General features: G+C 40.4%; 1 protein-coding gene across 5 annotated transcripts in view; it reads right to left on the bottom strand.

Annotated features, from left to right (window-relative positions):
• Nucleotides 1-17,014, bottom strand: part of agap3 (ArfGAP with GTPase domain, ankyrin repeat and PH domain 3) — a 103,765-nt gene that overhangs the window by 25,519 nt on the left and 61,232 nt on the right. For 3 of the 5 annotated variants that reach the window (XM_029525764.1, XM_029525766.1, XM_029525763.1), the window contains exons 9-12: nt 13,529-13,612; nt 9,151-9,255; nt 7,175-7,346; nt 1,362-1,511 (exon numbers count right to left, since the gene is read on the bottom strand). In XM_029525764.1, coding sequence (XP_029381624.1) covers nt 1,362-1,511; nt 7,175-7,346; nt 9,151-9,255; nt 13,529-13,612 — 511 coding nt within the window. Of the gene's footprint in view, nt 1-1,361; nt 1,512-5,412; nt 5,429-7,174; nt 7,347-9,150; nt 9,256-13,528; nt 13,613-17,014 lie in introns of all 5 variants that reach the window. The other 2 variants (XM_029525765.1, XM_029525767.1) reach the window with 2 other exon arrangements.

The following is a 17,014-nucleotide window of genomic DNA, read 5'->3' as shown; positions in this document are numbered from 1 at the left end:
GAACAACATATCTATCATTTCACTCAATGTTTCTACTATTATTTTCAGCTCATTTGCCTCATTCAAGCTCATTTGTGGTTACCTTAAGAGGAGCATGAAAATAATTGAAGAAAATAGAATAATGGAGCAAATTGTGGATTTGATTTAGTTGAAGACTGGATGTTGGTTAATGAGCTATGTTAATATTAAGGGCTTTTCCGTTTACCAAACACGAAAATGGGAAATTCTAGTCACCTTATTTCCACAGCGTTTAGGAATTCCTATTTGTCCTCCACAGACCGCTTGTCAAGCACACGTTTGCAAACATCCAGTATGATTTTTCTCCCACATGTGTGTTATAATACAGATGCAAACACTCTCCGTGGAAAAAACTCACATACAAACAGCAAAACAAAAATATTCAAGAGCACACACACACACACATATCCAACACACACTCGTGCTCATTTATTTGAGGACCCCACGAATCTAAGTAATTCTGCTTTGGGCATGCTGCTGATGGGAGACAGGGGTAGGGGGTGATGGAAGTGCCTGCGTCCAGGCAGAATTGATCGTTTGGCAGCTCCAAATGAGAGACAGGCTTGTCTGCGGAACCACGAGGGCCATGCAGTTGGACTCCAGCAGCGCTCATAAAGTGCGCTCTTTAAACTGCCGGGGCCCCTGGGAGCCCATGGGGAGGGGGGGAGCCGCCGCCGTGCTAATGAGAACTACCAGAGTGCAAACATGCATGGAAATGACTGTTATTCTGTTGATGTGCATTTAAGTGCTTTTTTACTGCCAACCACAAAGAGAGGGAAATAACTGGTGATGAATGGTACCCCCGAAAAGCATTCATTTTCCTCTTCGGAAGAAACGAGAGCAAAACAGAGGAGGAGGGGAGTGTGTGTGTGTCGGGTGGGGGGGGGGACAGTGAGTAAGATGGAAGGTAAAGACAGGAAAGGGGGTGTGTGGGGTGCAGGGGCAGACATGCATGGTGAATATATTATCTTACTTTACTCAAGTACAGTGACAAGGTGCAATGTGACACAGAGGCAGCGAGTGGAGATGCATGGATGGCAGAAAGTTAACCTTCACCGCTCCTCTCCTCCGAACATACTGCTTCTATCACAGAGCAGTAGCCAAAAAGGTCACAGCGATCACAGCCCTGATCACCTAATCACGAAAATGAGGCTCATTTCATCCGTCTGAGAAACCGGGGAAATGGCACCGCCATCTAAACCACACCTCTGGATCAGACCCCTTAAGCTTCTTTTAATTCACTGAAGTTTGTGAACATGTGAATGTTTTAATCGCACTATCCACGACGAGGGCTCTGGAAGGGGATTAGTGGAGGGTGAGACTTTAGAAAGTGGAGGTCTTACGGGCTGCGCTGCTTGTACTGGTGTTGATGGCTTCATTCCACTGGTCGGCGCTGGACACGGAGAAGGAGCGTTGGTGCATGCCGTCTTTACTGCCGCCAAATGCTGACCCACCTGCCTGGAGGGATGTACTGCTGTTGGAGTGAGGAGCACCTGGGACAAAAATAAATAAATAAATAAATAAAAATAAAATAAAAAGGACAGACACAGACACAGGAAAGATTAATCCAGATTTCTCATTTTCTCTTCAGCTCTTTGAATCCTTCATTCTGCCTCGTAAGATTGTTTCCTTCCAACAAAAAAGTCTTTAAAAGAAGTGATAATGATGTAATTGAGTTCACAGTTTTTCAGTAGTTTTTGCAGCACTTCACTGCTGCTGCCGCCACCTTATTTGTGCACATCTCTCCGTCAAACAACCTCCTCCCATCACACAGAACCCCTCTCCCTCCGCCTCTGCCTCTAATTAGCCCTTAATTAACAAGATACACTCTGAACGCTAATTATCTCGCCTCATCCCTCTGACTGCCACATCGATCTCCACTGGCGTCAGCAGGCGTTCTCCCCCTAACTTCCAATCAGGCATGCCACAGACGCCTGGCTCTCTTTACTAATTCATGGGCAAGGCTGCACCATGTGAGGTCCTTCCCTCCTGTTCGCGAGCAGTCACTACAACACACCCTAACTACTCTAAAAAACTCATCCATACACTTCCAGTCATGTAAGGGGGATCAGATAAATGGCTCAAAGCTTTAAAATGCATCAAACTGACATGAAATAGAATAATTTGATCCAAACTGTGAGATTTAGTTGTTTTTTTTTTTTTTAATACACCAAACTGAATTTAAGGTAATGTTCCTCTAATGAAAACGTATTCTGCATGACCTTTACAAAAAAAAAAAAAAAAAAAAAGAATCAGGTTGATTTTTAATAAGATAAGCCACAGCACAAGTGAATTTTCGAAGCATTTATTCCCTTAAAGTTGACACAATGACTGAATAATCAGATTCAAATGAGGTAAACCAAAATCACTCCGATGCTGAAAGGTTACAATTTTCTACTGGTTTTGTTCGAGAAAATAAAAAGCTATCTCTGATTTTCCCTCAACAATACTTTTCTCATCTAACATGTATCACACATCAAGCCCTTTTATTCAATAATTACAAGAGAATATCAGTTTCTGTTTGAGGTGACAATAACAGAAAATATAGTGTGTGGGTCGTGTGTAAAGTAAACTAAGCGGCACGGGTGCTTGTTAGGATAATATGTCCTACTCATTATCTAGAGTAATAAGTGTATCAAATTCACATAATCATGTCTAATTAGTATCAGTAATTATCTTGTTGGGCCCAGGAATATTAATCTTCAGGTCCCAGAGGGGAAGGAGCAGAATCGCAGCAAGAATGGGTGAGAGAGCGAGGGAGTCATGCTGAGGAGCACTGACTAAATTAGCATGCTGAAATCAGAGCGGAGGAGGAGGAGGAAGGGGAGGAGGGGGGATACGGGGGACATGGAGCTGAGTTAGGGATACTGAAAAGAAAAATGTGAAACTTTGTTTATAAAAAAAAAACTGATGGATGAATGATGCATTAAAATAAGCTCATGGCTTCTATAAAAAAAAAAGGATTCTGATTGCCCGTATCATTATAGAATTAGGAGTATTTAACAATGCGTTTTCTAAACTGCTGCCACTTTGTTTCTAGCCAGGAACTGATTTTACACAAATCTAAGTACCTTCATTGCTCCTTAAAGCTAAATCAGTTTTGTTTTTTTTAATAACAAAACACATTTTCTACTATTAAAGGATCTACGTTATTTATTTCCAAAGTTTGACTCTTTGATGCCTTAAAGGAGGAAAAAACAACAACAACAAAAAAAGACCTCAGGTAACTACAAGGCAACTTCGATTGATATTTAAAATTCAACAATCACGTCTAATTGTCAAATTGGATGCTAATGAATAATGAATTATACATGGCAGTATTAGTCCCCAGAGACCACTCCTGCATAAAGGGGAGGATAATGTAATTACAGTGGAGAAATAATCAGCCTGTGGCATTAAAAGCACACTGTACACGCAGCTCCAGCCAGGCCTGATGCCAGCACGTTTTCCAGCGTTAGCATTGGCCCATCATGGACTGACAGTGATCAACTGCACTTTGGCAGCCAAAGGATAAGATTTATCGCTGGACGTCGGCAACTTCAGTGACCGTTAAAGTGACGTGAGGCTCAAACACATATAAAAGTCGAGAGCATGAATTATATACAAGTTCTATTTAGTTTTGATGTAGCATACCTAAAAAGAGAAAACAAAAAACAGCAGCAACAAAAATGATTCAGGCAAGAAGGCTCTGCCTTCAATTATGTCTGAGTCAAAATAAAGACATCCATATGTCCATAAACTAGCATTGGCTAACATGATAGTATGTAATGTTTTATTACTGTCACTTTGACATTTTTTTTTTCTGATATACTCAGAGAGCTGAATTTGAGGCCCTGTTTTTTCCCGCTTCTGTTGATCAATATATTATCAATATTCCTGCAGAGAAAATTAGAAAGCAGTCTAGCCATTCACTATTTACTGAGCAGTGGTATTCCATGAATGTTTTTTCTATGATAATTTTTCTAATAATATTCCTAATCTTCTACTGAATTGTGGTCCTTTATTCCACTATTTCAACATTGGAGAATTAACACTTTTACTTCAGTAATAGATCTAAATGCTTCTTCCAGCACTGCATACTTCTGAAAAGTATTTATTTCATAAACCACATTTGGTGTTAAAATTAATGAAAAGTTGTTTACAAAGCACCATAATGGGTATTTCTGGTTGCCTGTATCATCATGTATAAAGAGATAACAAAAGCCATAGAGTGTGTACTGCAGGCTATCCAGGGCTCTGGTGTTAAGTAGAGGCGATGGATTAGCGGGGAGCAGCGCTGCCTTGCTTCTCATTTCTCTTTAGACCGGGCCGTCAGTAAGCTGATGAGCCGTGACGAGGCCTGACCCCTCCGTGGAGTTGTTGCCATTATGTACAAGTAGTGGGATAATGAAGCATTCATGCTAATGTGGGCTGGGCAGCACATCATCTGCGGCTGTATGTAATCCACCACCATCATCCCGACCAACGCCCAGACGCCCCACCCCCACCGCCTCCCATCCACCCCCAGTGCTGCCGCTGCTGCCTGTCTCCACACAAGTCACCCTAACATACTGTAATTCATTCTACTATATGGCTTGAAATAACTATAAACACGTTTGATCCCATTTCTACAGAGAACACTTGCACATCTTTCTCTACGTATATTCATACTTACAACATGTATATTGGGATTACAAATTGCTTTGGGTCTAATCTTTAGTTCATCTATCATCACAATAGCCAATTAAGGACCTGCTTCAGGTCATCTGCAACCCTTTAACATTGTGCCAAGTTACCAAACCAAGAAGAAAAAGAAGAACACCTTCAACTGCTGGATTGCAAAAAATCTTACTACCCCCAATATGTATGGAAAGTCTACAAAAGGACATTTATGTTCATATTTACATTGCATTATTTAATGTTTGCAGAGACATTTGTCCAAACGGACATGCAAATGAGATACAATCCAGGCCATAATAGAGCAAAGCTAAGACTTGACCCTTTCATATAAGAGTCGTAAAATGTTCAAATGAAGGCAATTAAAACACGACGTGGTGTGTTGATCACTGATATGTAGAGTAGATGAGCTTATCCAAGAGCTTTTGGGAAAGTTTGGGAACCCAGGCATGTTGGCAAGGGCCCACTGGTTAGTATGTTCATATGTGTCTTCTGGTTATACAGTCTTCAAAAATATATCTGAAGACGAACTGAGGCAAGCACTTTCCTGATATCTCCACCTTCTTCACATTCACACCCTCCACTCTCCGCACACACTCACAGGATTGATTAAAAGTGACTGGGCCCATTAATACTTTGATACAATGTATCTGTCGCTGGTGACACGGCAGGATGCGTGTTAACACGGAGGATCATATTTAAAACGGTTCCGCTCCGCACCCAGCAAAGGAATTAAACCTGGCTGCTTGGCAAACTCATGGGCACATGCGTTCTCTCATTTACTCTCAGTCTCCTGAACCTCTTCTCTTCATCTTCTCATCTCCCTGAAGAAGTGTGCCCCTCCTCCTCTCTGTCACTATCCCTCTTCTTTCGGTGATTATAAAGGTCTTTAGATCTAAGGAATGAATGAATTACCAAAGGCAAAGACAAGGCTTGTGATTTGGGCGCTGTGAATGAAAAATTACCCCTTTGTTCCCTTCATCAATTGCATGTCTAATGAAATCAAAATCCCGATCGCATAATCAGAAGAGGGTCCTCCACCCGGAGAGAGACCTGATGTGATTTGTAACCTTTCTTCTCCTAAGTGGAGATTAAGGCAAATCTCCCTCACATTGTTCCGTGATGCACATATGGATGGCAACTAGAAATCTAGGGAATTTGCCATTTAGGAGTCTTTTCCAAAGATATTAACAAGAGCAGAAGATAAGATTGTTGCGTTAGAGAGAGAAACAAATCAGAGGGTCTGTTTCTCCAAAACCTTCTCTGGCCTGTTATTTGTGGCCCTTTGAATGACTCCCCTCAACCCCGAACTCAAGGTTACAGTCACCGGATGAAACCACCTCCATCCAGTGTCCTCTGCTGTGTAAACTCCTACATCTTTTTGCTTTTGACTGATTAACCTGTTCAGTGGTGGCAGCACCTTGGCCAAGTTTACCAGTGACTGGCCTGGACAGGTCTAACAGTCCCAGTTGACCCATCTTTAGCTCTGTACCCATTCTCGGCCGGGTTAGCGTTAGCCTGGGTGATGGAAACACTGTGCCCATTTCACAGCTGATGAAGGACCCCGCCTCCCTCTGGGGATCACTTTGCTAATTAGTATTAATTACTCTTAATCCTAAATCCAATCACTGACTTCCACTCCTTATGCCTGCCAGACTTTTTGCAGCCCCCGGTGGCGCAGCCCGCTGGGAGAGGAACACTATTTTTAAACTTGTGAGGTAGAAAAACCCGACACGACGCTCAGGTCCAAACTGTTATTTGATGCAACCCCTCTACCGTAGTGGATGAAAAATAACTAGGTCAGACTCTTAATGGTGGAAAAGTCCAGGAAAAAGTGAGATTTTCTTTAACATGGGCATGTTTTTTAAACACAGTTTTTGATTCTCTGTTTTATAATTTAGAGAATTAATAGATTTTTCATAGATGCTCATTAAGTCACCATTTAGCACTTTTTACATCCAGCCAGCTCATTTGCATGGATGAAACATATGGAAAGTAGCTAATTAACCTGTTGGGACACGTTTTCATCATAAATCATAAATTGAGGGCACAGAAAATTAGTACAGTAATAAAAGACTAATTGAAAACTGATTCTCTCTACTGGGTAGTTTGTGAAATATATGAGGTTTCTCTTTACCTTCCATGTGCGTCCTCTCCCAACTACTAGTCTTAACTTTAAGCTGAATCGGACCACAAGTGATTTTGAAAAGAAAAAAATTACTTTAGGACACTTAGATAAATATCTGAACTATGACTCCAACTAACAAAACTGCTTCTATCTCCTCCATTCAATATTTCATTAGGAAGCACTGAACATTTATTGTCACCATTTCTTAATAAAGTCCAGTGTTTCTTCATTTAGTGATCAACAGTTAAGACCCCAAAAATGTATATTGATATAAAGCTCAGAAATGTTCATTGTCACATTGGAGTCTTTAAATGCTCATAGTTTATGAAAATAACACAAAGGGACGCCTTCATGTGAGGCAGAGACTCATACCTGTGTTTCCTATGCCCAGCTGCAGAGTGCTGCGGTCCTTGGTGAGCCCATTAGTTTTGGGACTAGCAGTCGGGGCAACAGTGGCCACTGCTCTGGGTGGTCGCTTCCCGGGTACCTTGACTGTGGTCCTCAGCAAGTCAATCTCTTTCCCATGCACATTCTGCATATAGTCCTGAATAAAGTAAAAAAAAAAAAAAACCACACACACACACACACACACACACACACACAGAGCATGGCAACAGTAAGCGATCTGCACATTGCAAAAGTTGCAGGCCAAATATTTCACAAATATTTCACTTAATCCAGTCAACTGATTACACAAAGTGGGCCAACAAGAATCAAGGAATTATGGAAGGAAAACTAATTAAAAGACTGTTCAATTTCCATTCCCATTAGTCACAATCCATCTTAGACCCTCCACTATAGTGGAAAGATGATAGTAAAGCCATTATACATCACCTGTGCCCACGCTGTCTCTCCTAACTGCAAGATGCTCAACTTAATGAATGCAAATCTCTCTCATTCCCTTTCAATTTGGTCATTTGATTTGGTTTAAAGCGACTACCTCCCAAATGTGGGAAGCCAAGGTGAAAATCATTGGGCTCAGCAGAAAAAGACCCAGATAGAGGCGAGCTCGGCCTTTGCCGTCCCCCCACCGGCTCCTCTGTTTTATTACCGTGTCATAAAGCACTCATTTCTTTCCCAAGCCTCCTCACTAATTACCCAGTGAGCGCTCTCATTTCATTTTATTGCTGGAATTAACAGCCAGATCGAAGCGTGCAAAGCTATTAAGATGTGTGATTAAGCCACATTCAATTAGTTTCTACAAACAATTTAATTGATGTAGCAGACAGAATTAACAGAAGGTGATTGTGTGGATGGCTTGGCTGACTGCGAAATTAAAGGTTCCCCTCTTCCACTCTCAGTCTGTCTCCCTCCCGCTTTTCTTCTTCCCTCTCTCCTTTCCTCAATCTCTCTCTTCCCCTTTTCTCGTTCTTGCTCGGCTCTGCTCCATTGCTCAAAATGAGCTTGAGCTGTTACCGTGCTAATGTAACTGTCTCCCTTATTTCACCTCCCTTCGTAAGTCAACAGATTCATAGATTCATAGATTGCCCCGATGACCTGTAATAGCTGTAATGATCAAGAGATAGCCTGTTCAGTCAATTATATACATCACTGTAGCACAGTGCTGCTCGACTAATAACTGCTTGTAAATTAAACCACTAACACACTGTCAGTGCAACAAGGCCACACGCAAGGTTCACGTCTAACTGTTGGGATTGCGGTCAAAGTTCAAGCTGACTCATTAGACACAAGATGTTGCTAATGTCTTTCATCCGGCCTGACCAGATCATCCAAATGTACCAAACACCGGCAAGTGACGAGAGGAATCAGAGGGATTTTAGAGAAAGACGGGCATTTCTGAGCGTGACACGGGGCTCCTGAGCCGTCTGCTGCCAGCCAGCCGAGTGTTTAAGAGGTATTAGTGGCTCAGCTGGAATCCGACAAAGATGGATGTGGGAGGCTGGTCAGGCTCTGCTGCCATGCGGTAGGAACCATTATAAATACAAGCCAGCATGGAGCCTGGGCACAGCGGGCACGCAGCAGCACAGCCATGTCTCCATTAGCCAGCGCTGTGGATGGGCACCACGGGGGCTCAGAGATGACCACTAGGACACCCTGTTTCTTAATACTAAGCTTTGAGTCATATGGTTAGCTAATACAGCCGTTATACACCGTGATAATTCTCTGAAGAAACCATGATGCTATATGCTTGTGATCCATCTCAACACAGCCGTGATGTTAAATGGGATTGCATCAGGAGAATTGTGCTCAGCGGCTGATAAAGCTCTACATTAAAACCTTCAGCAGCACCCTTGAGCACAAACAGTAGTGTAACAAACACATAAAGCCGATTGGAAAAGAAATGGTTCGGGATGGGGGGAGAGAGGTAGGAGGGATTTGAAACTCACATGTAAACTGGGGTGGTAAGTGAGGACGCCATTATCACACAGTGTGACATATTTCTTTTTCCACTCCTTGTTGAGGGATTTGCCACTTCGCTTCAGAAGGATTCCCTGTAAGACACAAGGCATCACGGTGAGCATGTGTTCTCCTCAGAGCAGCGTGCTGCATGATATGAGCCATTTCTGATGTTAAATACCATAAAACAGCATTATTATTGATATTACAGATTGGCAATGGTGGTTACATCGAGCAATTTGTTATAAAACATAAAGCAAACAAACATCAATGTTAATGGAAATTATGAAACAGCATGGGGATGGAAATGTGGAAAATAAGCAACACTAATTTGTATTTACATCTTCTTAAAATTCACTTCTTTATTATAGTTTGTTTGGGTAACGCTACATTCGTTTTTCTACCCTGAACATCTGAACCTGCCAAAAAGGCCCAGTCCCTCTGGCTCAGAGACCATTCAGAGAGGGGGACAATCCAATTTGCCAGACCTCCTCCCTGCATTCATACACATAACATGCTGAACTCTGGAAGACCTCTCAATCCTGGGATTAGGGAGTGTGATCTCCCCTCTTCAAAGCCCACTCAGGTCTTTTTCTATTCTACTTTATCTTTTCAGGCCTTCGCATGGTTTTCCTTATCTGCTGAGTAAATCCACTGGTAAACAATGGAGTTCCTCCGCTGGAGGTGACCAAATGCTGCTGGGTGTAAGGGCCGGGAGTCTCACTGGGGTTAAATAGTGAGGAGGGGCCCGCTTAATTAGGGGATTAAGACAGGGCAATGTTTGTGCTTTTACAGCCAGAGTGTGTGTGTGTGTGTGTGTGTGTGTGTTGGAGTTTAAGGGGAGGGGGGTTTAAAGGGTTTCTGTTTCGCTAACCAGGCCCATCCTGAAGGATTTAATCCTGATTAACACATCAGGAAGAGCTGACCCTTAGTGACCTGGGCACCAGGCTGTTGGCTGACAATCATCCAAATCCAAACCCTGATTCCTTTAAGGAGGGGGGAGTGCTGACTGTTGGCTTAATGCTGTAACTAAAGAGTTTGGACTTCTTCATTTCTTATCATTATAAGTGTCTGTTTATAGCTTGGAAAATTGAGCTTCAGACACATTCTTTTAAACTACTTTTATCTATTAAAGTCATTGAGTTATGAAGTGTAGAATCACTTTTTTATGTTATCTTGTCCCACAAAAGAAAAAGTAATTTTTACAGATCAAAACTAAAATCATCCAAAAACAGGTCAGCATTAGCATTATCTGTGTGTCACTGATGCACAGTAAGCCTTTTACTTTCTATTGAATTACTGAACAATTAATCCCAAATGGCAATTCAATGCAATGCCAAAAAAAAAAAAAAAAGTTCTGTGAGAAAAAAAAATCAAATATATTCAACAAATGAAATAAGTCATCCATATATAATTCTCCATATTATGTTTAATTACTAAAGAGACAAGCATTTCAAATAAAGAAACAAACAACATTAATAATGGGAAGCCTTAGTCACCTATTTTGTAACTATTGACACTTTTGATGATTTTCCGGGAAGAAACATTGTGTCCATTGATCAATAAGTTGCTTACTGCCTAGACTCTTTCCAATTTCATCAATAAAAGAACTGTAAACACTTTTTAAATGGCTCTCTAATCATACAGACTAAATGATGCAGTCACAGGGCCTCTGGCGACTTCATAATGCACGCTTTACAAGCATACACAGAACGTTCCTCATTTTGTGGTCTTACTGAAGCATCCATAAATCTATACACGCAGTCAGTGTGGAGTTTCACAAATTTATCAGAGCTGTGAAACCAATCAATAAAGATGCAAAGACAATTGTTTTCTGCTCTATTTGAACAGTAGCCTAAAATATCTGTGGTGTTTTTTTGTCACCTTGAGTAATTGGAAAAATGATTTGAAATTATTTGTTATAATTGATATATTTAGTTTCGCATATTGGTATGGGCACTGTGGGTTTTTATGTGAGTTTCATATCAATGGGTAACAAGGGGTGAGTCCTGTGCATCTCTTTAACACATACACTCACTCACACAGACACAAAAAGATGAGTGTGTTCAGCCTGTGTGATGTAAGGAAACAGGCCGGTGGCCAGACATGCTCTCTGTATCCACACAATTGTCATATCTGCACAGAGGAGATCGTGTCTTTCCCTTCTTTTGTCAGCCAACCAGGAGAAAAGCTGCATCCTGCCACTGTGGCTGACTGATAGGTCGACCCTTTGTAAAAGATCAAGGGAAGGGGGGGGGAGTGTGTGTGTGTGTGTGTGTTAGGGGGAGGGGTGTGGGGGGGAGGAGCAGGAATGCACTCCCTCCCGAGGACCCACTAGCTCCTCAAAGTGAGTTCACTATTATCCTCACCCACTATTTTTATAGATGGGAGGGGGATGGGGGAGCGGCTGGGCTATTTTGGTGTAATTTGGCCTGGTGGGGTGAGGAGGAGGGGGTGGTGGTGGTAATTAAGATCACATTGACACTTTGATCTCCTTGATTGTGCATTTGAGTGCCCTGGTGATCAGCTAGTGACACCAGTGACACTGGTGACCCCCCCCCCCTTCCCCTGAACACATCTGTAACCAGACACCCCCACAGCTCCCAAATAAATAAATAAATAAATAAATAAATAAAAGTACTTTGGAGATGAAGTGGAAGGCAGTTCATCTTGTCAAAAGTTGCCATGATGCTGGTGGTAACTGGCCCTGGACTGCTGTAATGTGTGTCAGAGCGCAGAACGAGATTATTTTTAATCTGTGACAGTAAACTGGCGGCTCACCTGCCAATTAGCCAGATTCTGCAGGGAATTACACTAATCTGCATTAAATCCAGGATCTGTACTGAGATCAAACAGAAGTACTGGATTTATCAAATGGCCACCTAAAAGTCCACATTGTTTTTGAGGCTCTTTATAGCAAAGTAAACTTTTGTCTTCATAACTATTAACACAGAGATGTGAAAAGTTTCCATTATGTTAACATGAAGGATCGTGTCTGCTACATGAACATCTATTATTATTCACAGACAGATGACACTGTCTCTAGTTAATTGTTTTTTCCCCAAAGACTTATTTACTGATTGAGTGAGGGGGCTTGGAAGTGTCCCCGTGCCATTATTTCAGCTGGACCAAAGCCTTGGCAATTTTTTTCGGGAAGGATTGAGAAGGTCTGGCTCAACAATTCTTCTTAAAGAATAAAAAAAGCACATCATCTTCTATCATTTGCAGGTAAAGAGGATAATATAAGGATGCTGACCCATTTTCAAAAGCCCTCATATAATCATGAGTGATTACTAATCAATGTGTCAATTACCTCTCCTTCAGTTACACTCGGACCTTTGGAAATGAGCTTTACTAAGACATGTAATTCAGTGTTCCCTACTTCTCAAGCGATGCATGAATATAAAAAAGAAACAAGGAAAATAATAGAGTAAATTATTATGAAATGAAAGGACAGAAGCAGGAATTCTCTCAGATGGGTAAAAATTGGAACTATTTCAAAACAGAAATGATTGCAATTATTTAATTTAGCACTAAGTAACAGCATCTGAAATCGCCTTTCAAAAACTAATTGTCAAACTAACGATCTACTGAAATTCTCATCTATTTAATGATTTTCTACGATGATCATATGTACATGCATGAATCCACATCTATGTGAAAATACAACACAAACACAATCAGCTATACTAACATTTCCACTTGGACCAAATGCTTCAACACTCAAAAGGTACAATGCATGATCGGGGTAAAGGTTTATTATCAAAGCTGATCAAAGACACAGAATACTCTATCCCAAATCAGTAACTATTAATATCCCACAATAATAACTAACCCCAATCTATAAAATTTATATGCTAACCAAGCTGTTAAGTATAATTAGATTGGTGATGTACATAAAGATGATTAAAATAGGATTGTATTTTCTTTTATGATACGAGATACACTCTAAACTATTATTATCATTATCTGTAAGATTACTCTTCAATTGCACAAGAGAATTTATAATATTAAAAATGAAGTGATTGTCCCTTTAAAATGTCACAGCTGTATATTTTTAGTTTGATATCAGCGTAATTTCCAGACATTTCTGTGCTAATTATGACCTCCCTGATTTCATGTCTCTCCAGCTGTACAGTACTCTGCCAGAGCTGATGGACTGTGTTAGGTTGTATCATGTCGCCATCTTGTGGTTCCAGCCGCACACGGCTTTGTCCAAATCACACTGGTCACCTCTGTGGCCTATCCACAGTGAGAACATCCTCAAAGCTCAACGTATCAGCTTCCAACAGAAAAGATACTGACATGGAAAGGGAGCACACTTACCTGTGGGAACTGTAGGAAGGAAAGATGAGCAAAACTGCTTACCTGTTTGATGGGTATGGCCCTTCCACTGCCTATGCTGTCTGTTTTACTGTCAACGCTCTTTGCTTGTTCGCTGGCTTTCCGTGACTGCAAGAAAACAAGAAAATCAGTCAGCAACCCGCGGCACAGTGGGAGTCGTTGGGTTTGGGGTGAGTTTATGGGTGTCCATGTGGATGTTGGGGTGAGCGTGAGTGTGTACGTATGTATGTGAAGCAGAGAGAGAGAGACTGGGGGTCAGAGGTGGGAGGTGCAGGATTTCTGTTTTGAGCATTTGCGGTATTTGTGGAAAAACTCAACGTTGCAAAATAAAAGTCTCAAAAAGAAGCTTGAAATTAAAAGAAAAGCAGACCAGCGGAACAAACAGCAGTAACATCAACGTGCAAGTTCAAAGAAAAAAATAAAAATAAAATAAAATAAGACCAAACCAAGACCACACTAGACACATCTCAACACAGAGGAGACCAAGGACGACCACACATTGAGTCATGACTCAGCCCTGAAACCCTTTGGGGGTGATCCTTCCCTCTGTTTGAGACCCAGAGCGGGCCCTTAGTGGACCTGCAGACCAACTGCTGCTATACCCAGTGTAGCTTCAGCTGTATCTTTAGCATTGCTCCACTGATAAGGGCTTTCATAGCACCATACATGAGTTAAAGTTCATAACAGGTTAACAGGAGAAAAGGGAAAATGGTTATTTTTCAGAAGAAGACATCATTAGAAGTAGGCTCCTCTGACCTTTGACCTGAAAAACCTGGTGGGACACAAAATTATTTTACACTTCAAAGCAATTTAAGAGGGAAATAAAAACACAACACCTCCAAGAACATTTCAAATTTCAGTTCTCTGTGGTAGGAAAAATGTTAGACAGTCAATATAACGTTCCATGGAAATAAATCAGGTAACAATAACTTTCCCACCCCAACACAAATATTGGAATGAGGTACAGGCAAGGACAGACATGAGTATGTATGGTCTCACTCAGAACATGAGAAATGTCCAGTCACCAATGGAGAAGAGGTAGACTCTGAGTTCAAGTAAACCAACTCTGGTGTTTATATTTTTTTCAAACATTTTATTTTTTTGTTTGTTTTTAATGATGACTTGTTTAGCTTCTATACAGACACCATACAAAGCAAGTCACAAATTCACTTCAAAATATTCAACAGATTGAGCCAAACATTGCAGTTCCCACAAAATATAGGATGGACAATAAAGGCATTATTTCATATATTCCTTATATGTATGTATTTTTTATAGAGTACCATTGTAAATAAAATACAATACAAGATATACAGCAGTCTATATTTTCGTCAATCCGTTCATGATAAAAAAGCGATTATGTAAGAGTTCATAATCTCTGTACCAAACCTAAACTGAGAAAAATTAAAATAAATAAATGAATAAAGAAAAAAATATTGAATGTGCAAAAATAAATAACTTAAAATAAATAAAAGGAAATCAATGTTAAGTTTAACTACATTCATACAAGTCGGTGCAACCCAGTTTCATTTGTGAACAACTTTCAGTATGTCTCTGTAATACCTTAAAACCCTGACACACTACCCTGAATTTTTATGAAGGCCTTCATAAAATTACCCCAAATTATTCTAATCTAAAATACCTCTATTATAACACATGTATATCACATTCTACCATTCAAGACTTCAATACTCCCTGGAAAATAAGAAGGAATCAAATAAAAAGAAAAACAGACCAAATTAACGTCGGAAAATCTAAAAGGAAGAACAAAAAAAACAACTTGGCTCTAGTCCTTGAGTCCTCATTTATGGCAAAAGGCAGTGTGATGTCATGTAAGGAAAGGTTGTGTCCTTTGGGTGGCTGGATAACAGTTCCAAGAGTGACTTGACTGTACAGCGTGATTTTGTATGAGATATCTGAATGAGAGTGTGGGGGGGAGCAGGGGGGGGGAGCAGAGGTGGACGGGGAATTTCCAGAAGAGTCCCTACAGTCTGTCTCACTATTTCATATTCAACAATCTACTTTGAGTGCACTCAGATACTGAAATGGACTTGAATTAAGCCTGTATTAGACGCAAAGTCCTATGGTTTCCGCATATTTCAAGTTCTAGGAATTATCCTCAATGCCACAGGGCACCAAGGGTAAAACAGTGACAAGCTTTAAGTCCTCAATCAATACTCTCCTCTATCAGGATTGGCAAAGCAGGGGGACTCTTTTTTTCTAACCATCATGCTCTTCTAATTCGGAAGGAGTTGGAAAGCCCTTTTTGTTGAAGAAAGGTTGGAAACAGAAGCACATATCTGCAAATATTGAAAAACAGTGTCAAATGGTTATTTATTTTTGTTGTTGTTGTTTCATACGTGGAGATCCAGTAACAAGTCATGGGACTAAAAAACATGAAATGGGAAATACTGAATGGCAGACATTAATAAATGGACTGGATGAAAATGCAGGGATGCAATCAGATGGGATTAGGTATAAAAAGATGTTGGAATATTTTTCTAAACTCCAAAACGATGTGCTTTTCAACATGAAAAGGGACAGACAGCCTGAAGAGGTCAGGAAACCGCAGACAGAATAAAAAACAGACAGTTGAGAGTTTCAGACCATGGAAGCACTCGGAAAGAATAATGTGTACTGTGCTGACACCTCATGGCCAAAGCCGTTATGGTGAAAGCTGACTTGAAATGATTGTGGTTGGTGAAATTGATTTGTGAGGTTGGTGAAAAGACAGAGTGATCAGATTTTCTGCAGGAAAGCTTTAGGTTTTAACTACTTACAAAAAAAACAAAAAAAACAACTTGTTTTAATGATTCGCTTTTTTCAAGGGGCCTATCTTATAAACTACAGTGCTTTTGGAATCAGATTAAATATGGGCCAGAAATCTCAATCTAAAAAGTAAAACATCTGTTAACTGACCGTTAACTCATGTTAACATAAAACATATATAAACTGCATGTTTTCTTCATTTTAAGAGTCCCAGTGCCAGTGCCACTTTTTTATCTGATTACAACTGGACTGGAAAAAGTCCTTATAGCAATTTTCTCCTCCGAAAGATCAAAATAAAATAATTTATATGTAATGATTAAAGTAAATGTGTTATTGATCCGACACAGCTCATCTCCTGATGACATTAAGGCATATTTTCTTTCATTGCTCTCTTCAAATTCCTAAATCGAACTAAAAAAAAAAATAAAAAAAAAAAAAAGGAAACTCCTCCACTAAGTGTGGCTGAAAAACATGAATAGAGAACTGCATCCTAACTGCATCCTAATCAGTGACTAGTTGAACTTTTGGAGAACTTGGTTTTATTTAATTTTTTTTTTTTTTTCGTAACACATCATTTAATTTATTTTTGAAACGGACAGAGCTAGGAAAGGGACATCTTTGACACTGCCGTGTTGATGAAATTTTCTCTTTGTCTTGTTTAGTAAAATGGCAAAAAGGTTGGCATTGTAAGTCTTCCTCTCCTTAGCCCATCGCGCTCTTCAAATGTCACTGAAGAAATGG

The sequence above is a fragment of the Echeneis naucrates genome, chromosome 17, assembly GCF_900963305.1.
Source record: "Echeneis naucrates chromosome 17, fEcheNa1.1, whole genome shotgun sequence".
Classification (NCBI taxonomy): domain Eukaryota; kingdom Metazoa; phylum Chordata; class Actinopteri; order Carangiformes; family Echeneidae; genus Echeneis; species Echeneis naucrates.
Note: the sequence above shows the minus strand (reverse complement) of the source record. Positions and strands in the feature narration are given on the sequence as shown.